The sequence below is a fragment of the Scyliorhinus canicula genome, chromosome 6, assembly GCF_902713615.1.
Source record: "Scyliorhinus canicula chromosome 6, sScyCan1.1, whole genome shotgun sequence".
Taxonomy (NCBI): Eukaryota; Metazoa; Chordata; class Chondrichthyes; order Carcharhiniformes; family Scyliorhinidae; genus Scyliorhinus; species Scyliorhinus canicula.
The window spans coordinates 167,134,168-167,148,392 of NC_052151.1; the positions used below are offsets into that span (position 1 = coordinate 167,134,168).

Consider the following 14,225-nt stretch of genomic DNA (forward strand, 5'->3'; position numbering starts at 1 on the left):
GCCTGCTAAAGTTTCCTGTTTTCCGCCCCCCCCCCTCCCCCCTCCCCCTTCCCCACCCCCTCCCTCTTTGCACTCACACCCGCGTGTACTCGTTCTGGAGTTGCAACAATCCTCTCCCAGTCTTTATATATATATATATATATATGTGTATCCCAGTCCTGATGTGGATTCCCCTGTCAGGCAATTCAAATGTCAGTCGCTGTCCTTTCAGAACCGCACGCTTGTTACATAAAGTGATATTCATGGACCCCATTCCAGCCAACCCAGAATTGAGTAAGTGAGGAATACGAGTCAATAAATTAGAACTCGGACACACAAGGCACCAGTGTGCACTGCAAAATCCTCCTGCAAAAAAGGGGGCTACAAAAGTTTTGATTTCCCCTCCCCAATCAATGTGTGTGTGTGTGTGGGAGGGTCTCGCAGTCTGATTTTTTGGGGTCTTGAAATTTTCAACGAAACTTTGAAATGTGGCGAATTGGGGTTAAAAGAGGCAACACTTTGTGACCCAGAGGAGAAGAGTGGTGTGTGGGAAGTGGTCTGCCTGTCTCCAGGTGGGTGGGTGGGGGGGGGGGGGGGGGGGGGGGGATCCCTCGAGAAACCCCTGGGCGTCGATTGCATGAAGCGTGGAGTCACTGGGGAAAGGGGTGGGGGCACAGTGCTGGCTATCTGTGGGGCTGGGATGGGGCCGGTGTTTGCTGGAGAAGGCTGCTTCCCCTTGTACGTGTGAGATTGGTCGAGTCCAACTGGTTGGTTCCAGAGAGCCGGGCTCCGCTTTGCTCTGCTCTCTGCCTCTCTCTCACACACACTCACTCACACTCACACACCGAACTAGTCTATCTCCCTCTCGAGGTTTGCTGTGAGGATTGAGCTGTGCCGGATTTCCACCCAGACGGATTTGAAACCTCTCTCCTGCGCTGGCCTCTGTGCATTTCTGCAATACACGTATACAAATATATATGTATGTTCTCTGTACACCCCTTCCATGATATGCCAGCCAACCATGAGAAGCCCTGGCATCCCCAGTATGGTCCGACTGGTGCCGCCGTGTGAAGCTGGATGTGTTGAGATTAAACCTTCGGTGTGCGGACTCCTGGAGATGACGGCAGGGACATCACTGAGATATCTGCTACTGCTCTGCTGTGTCGGGCTGATGCTTGCATCTGGCGGTAAGTTAGCGGTGATCTTCACACATGCCCATGGTTTCACCCTGAGGAGGGAGAGAGATAGTTTGTGTGCTTCAGTGTGTATCTGTCGGATCCAGAGCCCCGGCAGGCTGGCAGCAGCCCCGCCACGCCGCCCCTCGCTCCCTGAGAAGTAGTCACCTCTCCTTTCACTGCACTTGACATTTCCCTGCAAGCTGCAGCCCCAGAACTATCCAACTCAGGGAGAAAACAGCTCAGTCCCCAGCTCAGTCCCCGCTGCAGCTTTGGAGCAGGGCTGTGAGTGGGGGTAGGAACAGGAGCTGGGATGGAGGTGGTGGTGGTGGGGGGGGGGGGGGGGGCGTGAATGGGAGGCAGGAGAGAGTGGGGGTACAGGGTATGAGGGGTGGGAGAGAGAGGGAAGGTACAGGGTATGGTGGGTGGGAGAGAGGGGGGAGGAACAGGGTATGGAGGGTGGGGGAGAGAGGGGTACAGGGTATAGAGGGTGGGAGAGAGAGAGGGGAGGTACAGGGTATGGAAGGTGGGGAGAGAGGGGTACAGGGTGTGGAGGGTGGGAGAGAGAGAGGGGAGGTACAGGGTATGGAGGGTGGGGGAGAGAGGGGTACAGGGTATGGAGGGTGGGGGAGAGCGGGGAGGTACAGGGTATGGAGGGTGGGGGAGAGAGGGGTACAGGGTATGGAGGTTGGGAGAGAGAGGGGAGGTACAGGGTATGGAGGGTGGGAGAGAGAGGGGAAGGTACAGGGTATGGAGGGTGAGGGAGAGAGAGGGGAGGTACAGGGTATGGAGGGTGGGAGAGAGAGGGGAAGGTACAGAGTATGGAGGATGGGGGAGAGAGGGGTTCAGGGTTTGGAGGGTGGGGGAGAGAGGGGTACAGGGTATGGAGGGTGGGAGAGAGAGGGGGTACAGGGTATGGAGGGTGGGGGAGAGAGAGGGGGATGTACAGGGTATGGAGGGTGGGGGAGAGAGGGGAAGGTACAGGGTATGGAGGGTGGGGGAGAGAGGGGAAGGTACAGGGTATGGAGGGTGGGGGAGAGAGAGGGGGAGGTACAGGGTATGGAGGGTGGGAGAGAGAGAGGGGGAGGTACAGGGTATGGAGGGTGGGGGAGAGGGGTACAGGGTATGGAGGGTGGGAGAGAGAGGGGTACAGGGTATGGAGGGTGGGAGAGAGAGGGGTACAGGGTATGGAGGGTGGGGGAGAGAGGGGTACAGGGTATGGAGGGTGGGGGAGAGAGGGGTACAGGGTATGGAGGGTGGGAGAGAGAGGGATACAGGGTATGGAGGGTGGGAGAGAGAGGGGTACAGTGTATGGAGGGTGGGGGAGAGGGAGGGTGAGGTACAGGGTATGGAGGGTGGGGGAGAGAGGGGTACAGTGTATGGAGGGTGGGGGGGAGTGAGGGGGAGGTACAGGGTATGGAGGGTGGGGGAGAGAGGGGTACAGGGTATGGAGGGTGGGAGAGAGGGGAGGGTACAGGGTATGGAGTGTGGGGAGAGAGAGGGGAGGAACAGGGTATGGAGGGTGGGAGAGAGAGGGGAGGGTACAGGGTATGGAGGGTGGGGGAGAGAGAGGGGAGGAACAGGGTATGCAGGGTGGGAGAGAGAGGGGGAGGTACAGGGTATGGAGGGTGGGAGAGAGAGGGGAAGGTACAGGGTATGGAGGGTGGGGAGAGAGGGGTACAGGGTATGGTGGGTGGGGGAGAGTGAGGGTGAGGTACAGGGTATGGAGGGTGGGGGAGAGAGAATACAGGGTATGGAGATTGGGAGAGAGAGGGGTACAGGGTATGGAGGTGGTGGAGAGAGGGGTACAGGGTATGGAGGGTGGGAGAGAGAGGGGTACAGTGTACGGAGGGTGGGGGAGAGAGAGGGGGGTACAGGGTATGGAGGGTGGGGGAGAGAGATGGAGGTACAGGGTATGGAGGGTGGGGAGGGAGGGGTACAGGGTATGGAGGGTGGGGGAGCGAGAGGGGTACAGGGTATGGAGGGTGGGGAGTGGGGGAGGTACAGGGTATGGAGGGTGGGGGAGAGAGAGGGGGAGGTACAGGGTATGGAGGGTGGGAGAGAGATGGGAGGTACAGGGTATGGAGGGTGGGAGAGAGAGGGGTACAGGGTATGGAGGGTGGGGAGTGGGGGAGGTACAGGGTATGGAGGGTGGGAGGGAGAGGGGAGGTACAGTGTATGGAGGGTGGGGGAGAGAGGGGTACAGGCTATGGAGGGTGGGAGAGAGAGAGGGGAGGTACAGCGTATGGAGGGTGGGGGAGAGAGGGGTACAGGGTATGGAGGGTGCGGGAGAGAGAGGGGGAGGTACAGGCTATGGAGGGTGGGAGAGAGAGAGGAAGGTACAGGGTATGGAGGGTGGGAGAGAGAGGGGTACAGGGTATGGAGGGTGGGAGAGAGAGGGAGGTACAGGGTATGGAGGGTGGGGGAGAGAGGGGAGGTACAGGGTATGGAGGGTGGGGGCGAGAGAGGGGAGGTACAGGGTATGGAGGGTGGGGGAGATAGGGGAGGTACAGGTATGCTGGATAGGAGGGGGTAAGGAGGGAGATGGGAAGAGTAATGGGGCTGGGTTCGGGGTTTAGGCGATGATTAGGGGTAGGATTGGGGATGGTGGTAGGAGAGGGGAGCTGGGTAGGATAGGGGTGGGGGATATGAGAGGGGGTGGGGATATGAGACGGGGTGGAGACATGAGAGGGGGTGGGGATATGGGGGGATAGGAGAGGGGTTGAGGATAGGAGTGATGGGGGATAGGAGGTGGTGGGGGATATAAAAGGGATAGGAGAGGGTGAGGATAGGAGAGGTGGTGGGGGCTATGAGGGAGTGGGGGATATGAGAGGGGTTGGGTGTATGCTAGGGGGTTAGGGGAGGGGCTGGGAATAGGAGTGCGGCTGGGGGTAGAGGAAGTGAGTGGGGGTAGGAGAGGGGATGGGTAGGGGAGGGTTGGGTGGGGGAGTGGAGGTGGTGGGGTGGGGGAGGGGAGGGGCTGTGGGTAGAGGTTGTGAGTGGGGGTAGGGGAGGGGAGGGGGTGGGGTATGGGTGAGGGGAGGGGAGGGCTGGGGTAGAGGAGGTGAGTAGGGGTAGGGGAGGGGATGGGTAGGGGAGCGTTGGGTGGGGAGGGGAGGTGGTGGGGTTGGGGTGGGGGAGGGGAGGGGCTGGGGTAGAGGTTGTGAGTGGGGGTAGGGGAGGGGGTGGGGAGGGGAGGGGCTGGGGGTAGAGGAGGTGAGTGGGGTAGGGGAGGGGAGGGGGTGGGGAGGAGGTGGGGGAGGGGAGGGGTTGGGTAGAGGAGGTGAGTGGGGTAGGGGAGGGGGTGGGGGTAGGGGAGGGGAGGGGAGGCGGTGGGGGTAGGGGAGGGGGGAATGTGGGGTAGGAACTGTGACTGGGATTAGCAGCTGGAAGGCGGTGAAGCGGGGGAGGAGGGGGGGGGGTGTAGGAGTGGGACCGGTGTAAACATTGCGAATCCCAATCACCCGAATTGAATGAGGAGCCCGGCCATTCGGCCGGACAGTCACAGTCTACTTTTCTTCAACGCGGCGCTGTGTTCCTGTAGGAAAGGGGACTGACCTGCTGAATTCGGGGTGTCTCTGCCTCTCCCAGTGTGGTTGGGGAGGCGCTGGGGAAACAACACGGGGAAAGCCCAGAGCTGCATTGACATACTGAGACCTCCTCATGGAGTGTCAGTGAGCCCCCTGCTCCCTGCCCCCCTCCACCCTGCTCACTGTCCCACCACCCTGCCCCCCACCCTGCTCACTGTGCCACCCACCCTGCTCACTGTCCCACCCACCCTGCCCCCCCACCCTGCTCACTGTCCCACCCACCCTGCCCCCCCACCTGCTCACTGTCCCACCCACCCTGCCCCCCACCCTGCTCACTGTCCCACCCACCCTGCCCCCCCACCCTGCTCCCTGCCCCCCTCCACCCTGCTCACTGTCCCACCCACCCTGCCCCCCACCCTGCTCACTGTCCCCACCCACCCTGCTCACTGTCCCACCCACCCTGCCCCCCCCACCCTGCTCACTGTCCCCCCCACCCTGCTCACTGTCCCACCTACCCTGCCCCCCCCACCCTGCTCACTGTCCCACCCACCCTGCCCACCCACCCTGCTCACTGTCCCACCCACCCTGCCCACCCACCCTGCTCACTGTCCCACCCACCCTGCTCACTGTCCCACCCACCCTGCTCACTGTCCCACCTACCCTGCCCCCCCCACCCTGCTCACTGTCCCACCCACCCTGCTCACTGTCCCACCCACCCTGCCCCCCCCAACCTGCTCACTGTCCCACCCACCCTGCCCCCCCACCCTGCTCACTGTCCCACCTACCCTGCCCCCCACCCTGCTCACTGTCCCACCTACCCTGCCCCCCCACCCTGCTCACTGTCCCACCCACCCTGCCCCCCACCCTGCTCACTGTCCCACCCACCCTGCTCACTGTCCCACCCACCCCTGCCCCCCCCCACCCTGCTCACTGTCCCACCCACCCTGCTCACTGTCCCACCCACCCTGCTCACTGTCCCACCCACCCTGCTCACTGTCCCACCCACCCTGCCCCCCCACCCTGCCCACTGTCCCACCCACCCGGCCCCCCCCCACCCTGCTCACTGTCCCACCCACCCTGCCCCCCACCCTGCCCACTGTCCCACCCACCCTGCCCCCCCACCCTGCCCACTGTCCCACCCACCCTGCCCCCCCACCCTGCTCACTGTCCCACCCACCCTTCCCCCCACCCTGCCCACTGTCCCACCCACCCTGCCCCCCACCCTGCTCACTGTCCCACCCACCCTGCCCCCCACCTGCCCACTGTCCCACCCACCCTTCCCCCCACCCTGCCCACTGTCCCACCCACCCCTGCCCCCCACCCTGCGCACTGTCCCACCCACCCTGCCCCCCCCCCACCCTGCCCCCCCACCCTGCCCACTGTCCCACCCACCCTGCCCCCCACCCTGCTCACTGTCCCACCCACCCTGCCCCCCTCCACCCTGCTCTCAGTCTCCCCCCCGCTCCCTGCCCCCCCACCCTGCTCACTGTCCCAACCCACCCTGCCCCCCCACCCTGCTCCCTGCCCCCCACCCTGCCCCCACCCTGCTCCCTGCCCCCCCACTCTGCCCCCCCACCCTGCTCCCTGCCCCCCCCACCCTGCCCCCTGCCCCCCCACTCTGCCCCCCCCACTCTGCTCCGTGCCCCCCCTCCACGCTGCTCCCTGCCCCCCCACCCTGCTTCCTGTCCCCCCCACCCTGCTCCCTGCCCCCCTCCACGCTGCTCTCAGTCTCCCCCAGCTCCGTGTCCCCCCCACCCTGCTCACTGTCGCACCCACCCTGCCCCCCACCCTGCTCCCCACCCTGCTCCCTGCCCCCCTTCCACGCTGCTCCCTGCCCCCCACCCTGCTTCCTGTCCCCCCACCCTGCTCCCTCACCGTGCCCCCCACCCCCACCCTGCTCTCTGCCCCCCCCCCCCCCCCCCCCAGCTCACTGTAGCCTGAATGCTGAAATTGAGGATCAGATTGCATGGGACTCAATGTTGTTATTTGTCCTGTGGGAGTGTGCTGTGTGCTCAGAAAGTCACACAGGTATTTGAGATTTGTTTGGGTCAGAATTGCTGAGTGTGGCAGCCAGATTGACATGGAATCTTCTCCTAAACGTTGTCAGGAAGTTCCTGCAGTCGGTGCCTTCTGTCCCATTCCCTCTTTTGGAGGGAGGGGAGGTGAGATTGGCAGGCGTTAAATTTAGTTACATATGCCGCCCGCCTCCCCCACCGAACCGTCCATAAAACCAGGGCTAGAGCGGAGATTATTTTGCTTTCTGAACTCCCTCTTGAAATAGAGCTCCCCGCCCACCCCTTTTTAATACAACATCATTTCCCGGAGTGGGGGTCGCTGGCTGAGCCAGCATTTATTGCCCATCGCTAACTGCCCTCCATTCCGGAAGCATTTCAAAGTATTGGAGCGTTGCTGTGATTCTGAGATTTATATGAAGAAAGGCGAGAAACAGCCTGGCCGTGTTTCTCAGCTCAGGCTGCTGCTTGAATTCATGCACTGTATTGTGTGAAACAGAGAGAGCGCACAACGCAATGAGAGCAGTCCTTCTAGAAAGTGATCTGTTTCAGTGTCCTCATTTGTTCCTAATACATGCACAGCGGCTTCCTCAACTAGACAGGGAGAGGAGAATTTAAATAAGGACTCAATTCAGTGCGCCTTCAATAAGAGATTGTGACAGGGAAGGGAGTAGAATCTGCTCCCAGTGTTTGTTACTCTAGCTGCTGGTCTCCCCGGGCGGTATTCCCGCTCAGAGTGCTGTAGCTGTTTACCGATACCCAAGTCTGTGTAACTGTGAAGTGAGTTTGTGTCAAATTGTATGAGTGTGTGCATCATTCTGTGTTTGTGTGTCTGTAGCATTCTGTGTGTGTCTGTGTGTTAATGTGGTATGTGTGCTTCACTCTGTTTATGTGTGTAGCATTCTGTGTATGTAGCACTCTGTGCGTCAATGTGGCATGTGTGCATCATTGTGTGAGTGTGTGTTATTGTGGTATGTGTCCATCACTCTGTGTGCGTGTGCACATCATTTTTTGTGTGTTTATGTGGTATGTGGACATCATTCTCGTGTTTGTTCATGTGGTATGAGGGCATGATTCCATGTGTATCATTCTGTGTGCGTGTTAATGTGATATGTGTGCAATATTCTGTATGTGTTGATGTGGCATATTTGTGTGCATCATTCTGTGTGTGCATGTGCGTACATTATTGTGTGTGCTAATATGGTATGTGTGCATCATTCTCTGTGTATGCTTACATCATCCTGTATGTGTGTTCATGTGGTACATGTGCATCATTCTTTGCGTATTAATGTGGTATGTGTGAATCATTGTGTGTGTGTTAATGTGGTAGGTGTGCATCATTCTGTGTGTGTGCACCATTGTGTGTGTGTCAATGTAGTATGTGTGCATCATTCCCTGTGTGTGTTAATGTGGCATGTGTGTATTATTCTGTGTGTGTTCATGGGGTATGTATGAATTGTTCTGTGTGTTCGCTAATCTTTTTGCATGTGTATGTTAATGTGGTACATGTGCAGCATGCTGTGTCTGTTTGTTAATGTGGTGCCATTGTGTACATGAATCATTCTTGTATTAATGTGGTATATGTGCATCATTCTGTTTTTGTATGTTAATGTTGTATGTGTGCATCATTCTGTGTGTGCTAATCTGGTTTACATGCATTATTCTGTATCTGTTTATGAGGTATGTGTTTATCATTCTGTGTGTGTTAATGTAGCATGTGTGCATCACTGTGTGTATGTTAATGTGCTATGTGTGCATCATTCTGTGTGTGTTTGTGTGTGTGTTCATGCATTAATGAGGAATTCATACATCATTCTGTGTTAATGCGTTAATATGGAATGTGTGCATCATTCTGTGTGTGTGTGAGTTAATGTGGTACATGTGCATTATTCTGTGTGTGTTCATGTGGTATTTATGAATCATCTGTGTGCGCGCCAATGTGTTATGTGTGCATCATTCTGTGTATGTATGTCTGTCAATATGGAATGCATACATCATTCTGTGTTTGTGAATGTTAATGTGGTATGTGTGCATCATTCTATGTGTGTGTATGTTAATGTGTATTGTGTGCATTATTCTGTGTGTGTATGTGTGTTAAAAGAGTATGTGCGCATCATTATGTGTGTGAGTACATCATTCCATGTGTGCGTTCATGTGGTATGTGTGCATTATTCTGTGTGTGTTCATGTGGCATGTGTGCATCATTCTGTGTGTGTGTGTGTTCATGTGCATCATTCTGTGTGTGTACATCATACCATGTGTGTGTTTATCTGGTACATGTGTATCATTCTCTGTGTGTGTTAATATGATATGTGTGCATTATGTGTGTATAGTGTGTGTTAATGTGGTATTTGTGCATTATTCTCTGTGTATGTGTGTGTTAATGTGGTATGTGTGCATCATTCTGTGTGTGATTATGTGGTCTGTATGCATCATTCTGTGTGTGTGTGCAAATGTCAGATTAGAGCTGAGTCCACAAAAGATCAGCCATGATCTAATTGAATGGCGGAGCAGGCTCGAGGGGCCAGATGGCCTACTCCTGCTCCTAGTTCTTATGTTCTTATGTGAGTGTGTGTGTGAATGTTTTTGTGTGCATAATTTTCTGTGTTCATGTGTGCATAAATCTTTGTGTGTATGTTAGTGTGATATGTGTGAATCAAACTGTATGTGCTAATGTGTTATGTGGGCATTGTTCTGTGTGTTAATGTGATATGTATAAATGTTGTATCTGTGCAACATTCTGTGTGTTTGTTAATGTCAGATGTGTGCATCATTCTGTGTATGTGTGTGTTCATGTGGAATGTGTACAACATTCTGTGAGTGTGTTAATGTGGTAAGTGTGTAACATTGTGTGTATGTGTTAATGTGGTTTGTGTGTAGCATACATTCTGTGTGTATGTGAGAATGTGGTTTATACACATCATTCTGTTTATGTATGTTAATGTGGTATGTGTGCATCATTGTGTCTGTCAATGGATACCTGTATTATTCTAAGTGTGTGGTAATGTGGTACACATGCACTGTAGGGATTTTATGATTCTATGATATGCATCATTCTGTGTGTGTGTTAATGTGGTATTTATGCAACATTCTGTGTGTGTGTTAATGTGGTATATGTGCATCATTCAGTGTGTGTGTAAAATGTAGTATGTATGCAACTTTGTGTGTTAATGTGATACGGTTGCGGACTTCCAGTGGCGACACGGGAGGAGATGTCACACATAATGTCACTCCTGCCACGATACTTAATTTTAGGCCCTTTTTGCCCGTTTGATTGGGTAGATTCCCATGGAAAAGCTAACCAATCTGGACAATGCTGAAAAAGGGTGATAAGTACCCTGCAGACTGTAATTCATCAATGGACTCCGAGGCTTCGCGTAGCTCCTCTATGGTGAAAATGGCGGATGCTGCTTCTGTAATGCAGCCGCCCCAGTAACGGCGGATATGCTTGCCTGTGTGCCATCAAAGGAATTTGTCAAGCAATTTAAGAAACAGTGAAAGGCGATTTCAGAGAGCCTTTGAAAGTCGATTGAAGAGGCCTGGGCCCGTACAATCCAGATTTAAGTAGACCGCTGAGACAGTGAAGGAAGAAGGCGAGGTATGAGAGGGTGTCATGGCTCTGTCGAGGCATGGTGAGCAAATTGCATCATTGGAGGCCGAGATGGCCATGGTAGCTGAAGAGAACAAAAGGTTGAGTGCGAAATCGATGATCTTGAGATTCATTCAAGGAGACAGAACCTCAGAATCGCGGGGCTGCGTATTTCTTCCAGATGTTTGGGACGATGATGGGGGGTGGTTGACTCGTGTACCCTCTGGAGCAGGGTAACACCCATCAACACTCCGTCAGAAGTCCTGGCTGAACAAACCACCATGAGCAGTTATGGTTCATTTTCATAGCTTCCAAGAGAAGGAATGGGTGTTTTGGTGAGCCAAGGAACATCGAGACTGGAAATGGGAGGGTAATCTCATTAGGATCTACCAAGATGTTGGAAATGAACTGGCGAGGAGGAGGGTGGCCTTTAACAAGGCTAAGGGGCATTATACAAGAAGGGAGTTCGGTTTGGAGTGGCGTACCCAGCAAGGCTGCATGTTACATATGAGTCGAAGGACTATTATTTTGAGATACCGGAGGAGGCAGATGACTTTGCTGCAAAGCATTGGGTTGGCTCCTGTTAACTGTGCTGTGTGAGGGAATTGATTGTTGTGGGTGAAGGAGGGAATTGGTGTATCTTGGACATATTTGAAGTTGTGTGTGGGTATTTTATGTTCTGGGGGATAATTGGGGGACTGTTTTGTTTCATATGGTGTGTGTTTATTCATGGGGGTGCTAAGAGCTGTGAGGGTTTTTGATTTATGATATTCTGTTGGAAATATACAGGGTGGGATTCTCCGTTTGGGAGACGATGGGCGGCTTTCTCTGCTGCCCGACGCTGATATCGTAATCGGCAATCAGGCAGAGAGAATCACGTTGGATGCCAAATCAGGGGCGGCACCGGTTTGATGCTGGTTTTAGAGTCTCTGCCCCCTCCAAAATGGCGTCATCATGTCACGCACCGCACGCCGTTGGCGCGTCACCTAAAGTCCCTCCTTTGATGCTCTGTCTCCAATGGGCTGAGTTCCAGACCGTGCGGTTGACGTGTGGTCTGAGTGGTCGGGAACCCGGCGTGACGGCTGTGGACTGTGTCCAGTGCCGCCAGACTCGGCGTGGTATCGGGGGAGGGGAGGGCTTCCGCGAGGGCTGGGGGGACTGTTTGGTAGTGGCCAGGGGATGGCCTGTGGGGCTGTATTTGGCAGGTGGGGTCCAGACATGGCTGACGTCATGTTGTACTGCGCGACCGCTACAGGTAATCACCGTGCACATGCGCTGCCACAGACCTGGCCATTCTCCAGAAGTTGCTAGCCCGGGAGCCGGGAGTTTTACCTGGTGCCGCGGCTAGCCTCTTACTGGTCCCGGAAACGTTGAGGGTTTGATGCTGATTTTGGCATCGCAAAACGCCCGCGGATTCTCAGTTTCAGCCGGCACTCAGCCACTGAAATGGAGAATCCAGACCTATGTTCACCCGCTGGTGCTATATTGCACCAGTTTTACCATTCCATTGTGATTCTACGCCATGTAAATCTAAACATGGCATGGAATATGAGTGATTCCCAGGGAATCCTGTGATTGGGCCGCCATCTTGAGCAGGTAGACTGATGTTGAAGTCCCGTGGCCGGCTATCGGCCATCCACCCCCCCCCCCCCCCCCCCCCCCCCCCCCCCCGCACCGCAAATCGGCACAGACCATCATGCCCCAACCGATATTCAGTACCGAACCCTTCTTGAACTGCCTGCATCTGGTTCCCACTGATCCATTAGCTGCAAGCCATTCATAGCTTTCCAGTAATGGTCTGTAAGTGACAGCTTGCAAAAACTATCTGCAGCTTTGATCCATTCATATCCTTTCATGCTTCAGTAGCCTAAGTGGTTAAACCTCAATCATTGACCACATCAAAGAGAGGTAAGTGCAGTGAAATCACAGGCTTGATTGATTGGATGCACTTCGAACTTGGAATGCTCTCATTGGAGGAATAAGCATGTAAAGCTACAAGGTAAGTATTACAGCTAGAACACTTCCCAATGCCCCTGTCTGGACTGTTCTATAGTTTCCTTTTCTGGGTGGGAGGGTGAGGTCTATGTTGGGGGTGATTGTGCTGGGGGGTCTGTGGAGGGGGTTCCTTTAGGCAGAGGGTACTTGTGGGGGTCCCCCTATTAGAGAGGACCCCCCTATTACAGGGGTCCCTGTGGAGGGTCTCACTATTACAGGCGTCCCTGTGGGGGCCCCCTATTTCAGTGGTCTCTGTGGGGAATCCCACTATTACAGGAATTCCTGGGGGGAGGTCCCCTCATTACAAGGGTCCCTGTGGAGGGTGCCCCTATAACAGGGCTCCTTGTTGGGTGGATGTTGGAGGGTGGGAGTCTGCTAGAGGAGGAATGGGCAGGCAGTGCATTGTTGGGGGACTGTCACACAAGCAAATAATTCAAGTTTGTCTTAGTTTGGTTGGATGAGCTTAGCTTTATTTTTTGTTTGGGGGTTTGGTGGCTATCTTGGGTGGGCCTTGGGCCTGTGCTCTTTCAAAAGTTATTCGATTATCCCTTTCAATGGAAATGACTGATTCTGGGATGGAGAGGTTTGGGAAGCCATTTGTCACCAGGAACGTAAGCGAATTGGGAAGCCCAGTAAAAAAAGTATAAGGTTTTTACTCACCGAAATAATCTGAATGCTGTTTTTGCAGGAGACTCATTTGCCGGTATGCGATCACACCAGATTGCGGAAGGGGTGGGTGAGCCAGGTGTTTCACGCTGGCTCTGATGGAAGGGCTGGAGAGGGGGTGGGGGCAGTGATTTTAGTTCACATATGGGTTATCTTCTCAGCCACAGGACCGTGGGGGATTTGGCCGGCATGTTGGTGGTGTTGGTAAATGTCTATGTCCCAAATTGGGATGGTGCGCCGTTTGTGAGGAGACGAGTGGCTTCCATTCCAGATCTGGACAGGTACCAACTTGTTTTAGGAGGGCGGATTTTAACTGTGTACTTGATCCCAGATTGGATCGATCTCGGCCAAAGTCGTTGGCACCTTCGGGGGTAGCCAGGGCACTGTTGGCCTTTATGGAGCAGGTGGCGCGAGGGCGGGCAGACCCATGGCAGTTCTAACACCCAAGGGATAAGCAATTTTCTTTTTGTTTCGATGTGCTTAGGTTTATTCCAGGATGGACTTCTTTCTGTTGGGCAGGTCTCTTCTACCTGGGGTGAGGAAGGCGGAGTACTCGGCCACTGTAATCCCGGACCATGCTCTGCATTTGGTGGACTTGGTTTGGGGGTTGGTTGCTGCTCAGTGCCCACCGTGGAGGTTGAATACACCGCTGCTAGCCGATATGGGGTTATCACAGTTGAAGAGTATATTAGATTCAACAAAATGAGTCTGTCTCATCCTCCACGTTGTGGGAAGCCCTCAAAGCGGTTATCAGAGAGGAGATAATCTCCTATAAGGTGCAGATGGATAGGATGGCTGGGATGAGGCGGTTAAGGCTGGTGTATACTATTCTTGAGGGAGAATACCAGTAATGGTGTGACCCTACCCGGGAGTTGCTGGCAAGCAGGAAGAAGCTGCAGACGCAGTTTGATCCGCTGTCCATGAGCTAGGCGGTGAGCCAGCTGCAGAGCTCGAGAGGATAATTTCACGAGACCAGTTGTCTCTTGGCCCATCAGTTGAGGCGGCAGGCGACTTCCGGTGGGGAAGTTAGGGATTCGAATGACAGTTTGGTCTCACTCCGGTCAAAGTGAACATGATTTTGAGGCGTCCTATAAGAACCTTTATAGGTCGGAGTCCCCAGAGGAGAGTTCAGACATGTTGAGGTTTTTAGATGGGATGGTCTTTCTGGTGGTTGATAGAGACGGAAGGAGTTGGAGGACCCGTTGAGCCTGGAGGTGATACTAAAAGGTATGCAATTAATGCAAATCAGCAAAGCTCCCTGTCTTGATGGGTTTCCCAT

The 14,225-nt window shown here is 54.7% G+C and overlaps 1 protein-coding gene across 1 annotated transcript in view; it reads left to right on the forward strand.

The window, feature by feature from the left end:
* The first annotated feature begins 738 nt into the window (after window positions 1-738).
* Window positions 739-14,225, forward strand: part of LOC119967641 (CUB and sushi domain-containing protein 1-like) — a 2,889,858-nt gene continuing 2,876,371 nt past the window's right edge. Inside the window, exon 1 of the mRNA XM_038800434.1 lies at window positions 739-1,166. Within this exon, the coding sequence (XP_038656362.1) occupies window positions 983-1,166 (184 nt within the window). The 5' untranslated portion in view covers window positions 739-982. The remainder of the gene's footprint in view (window positions 1,167-14,225) is intronic.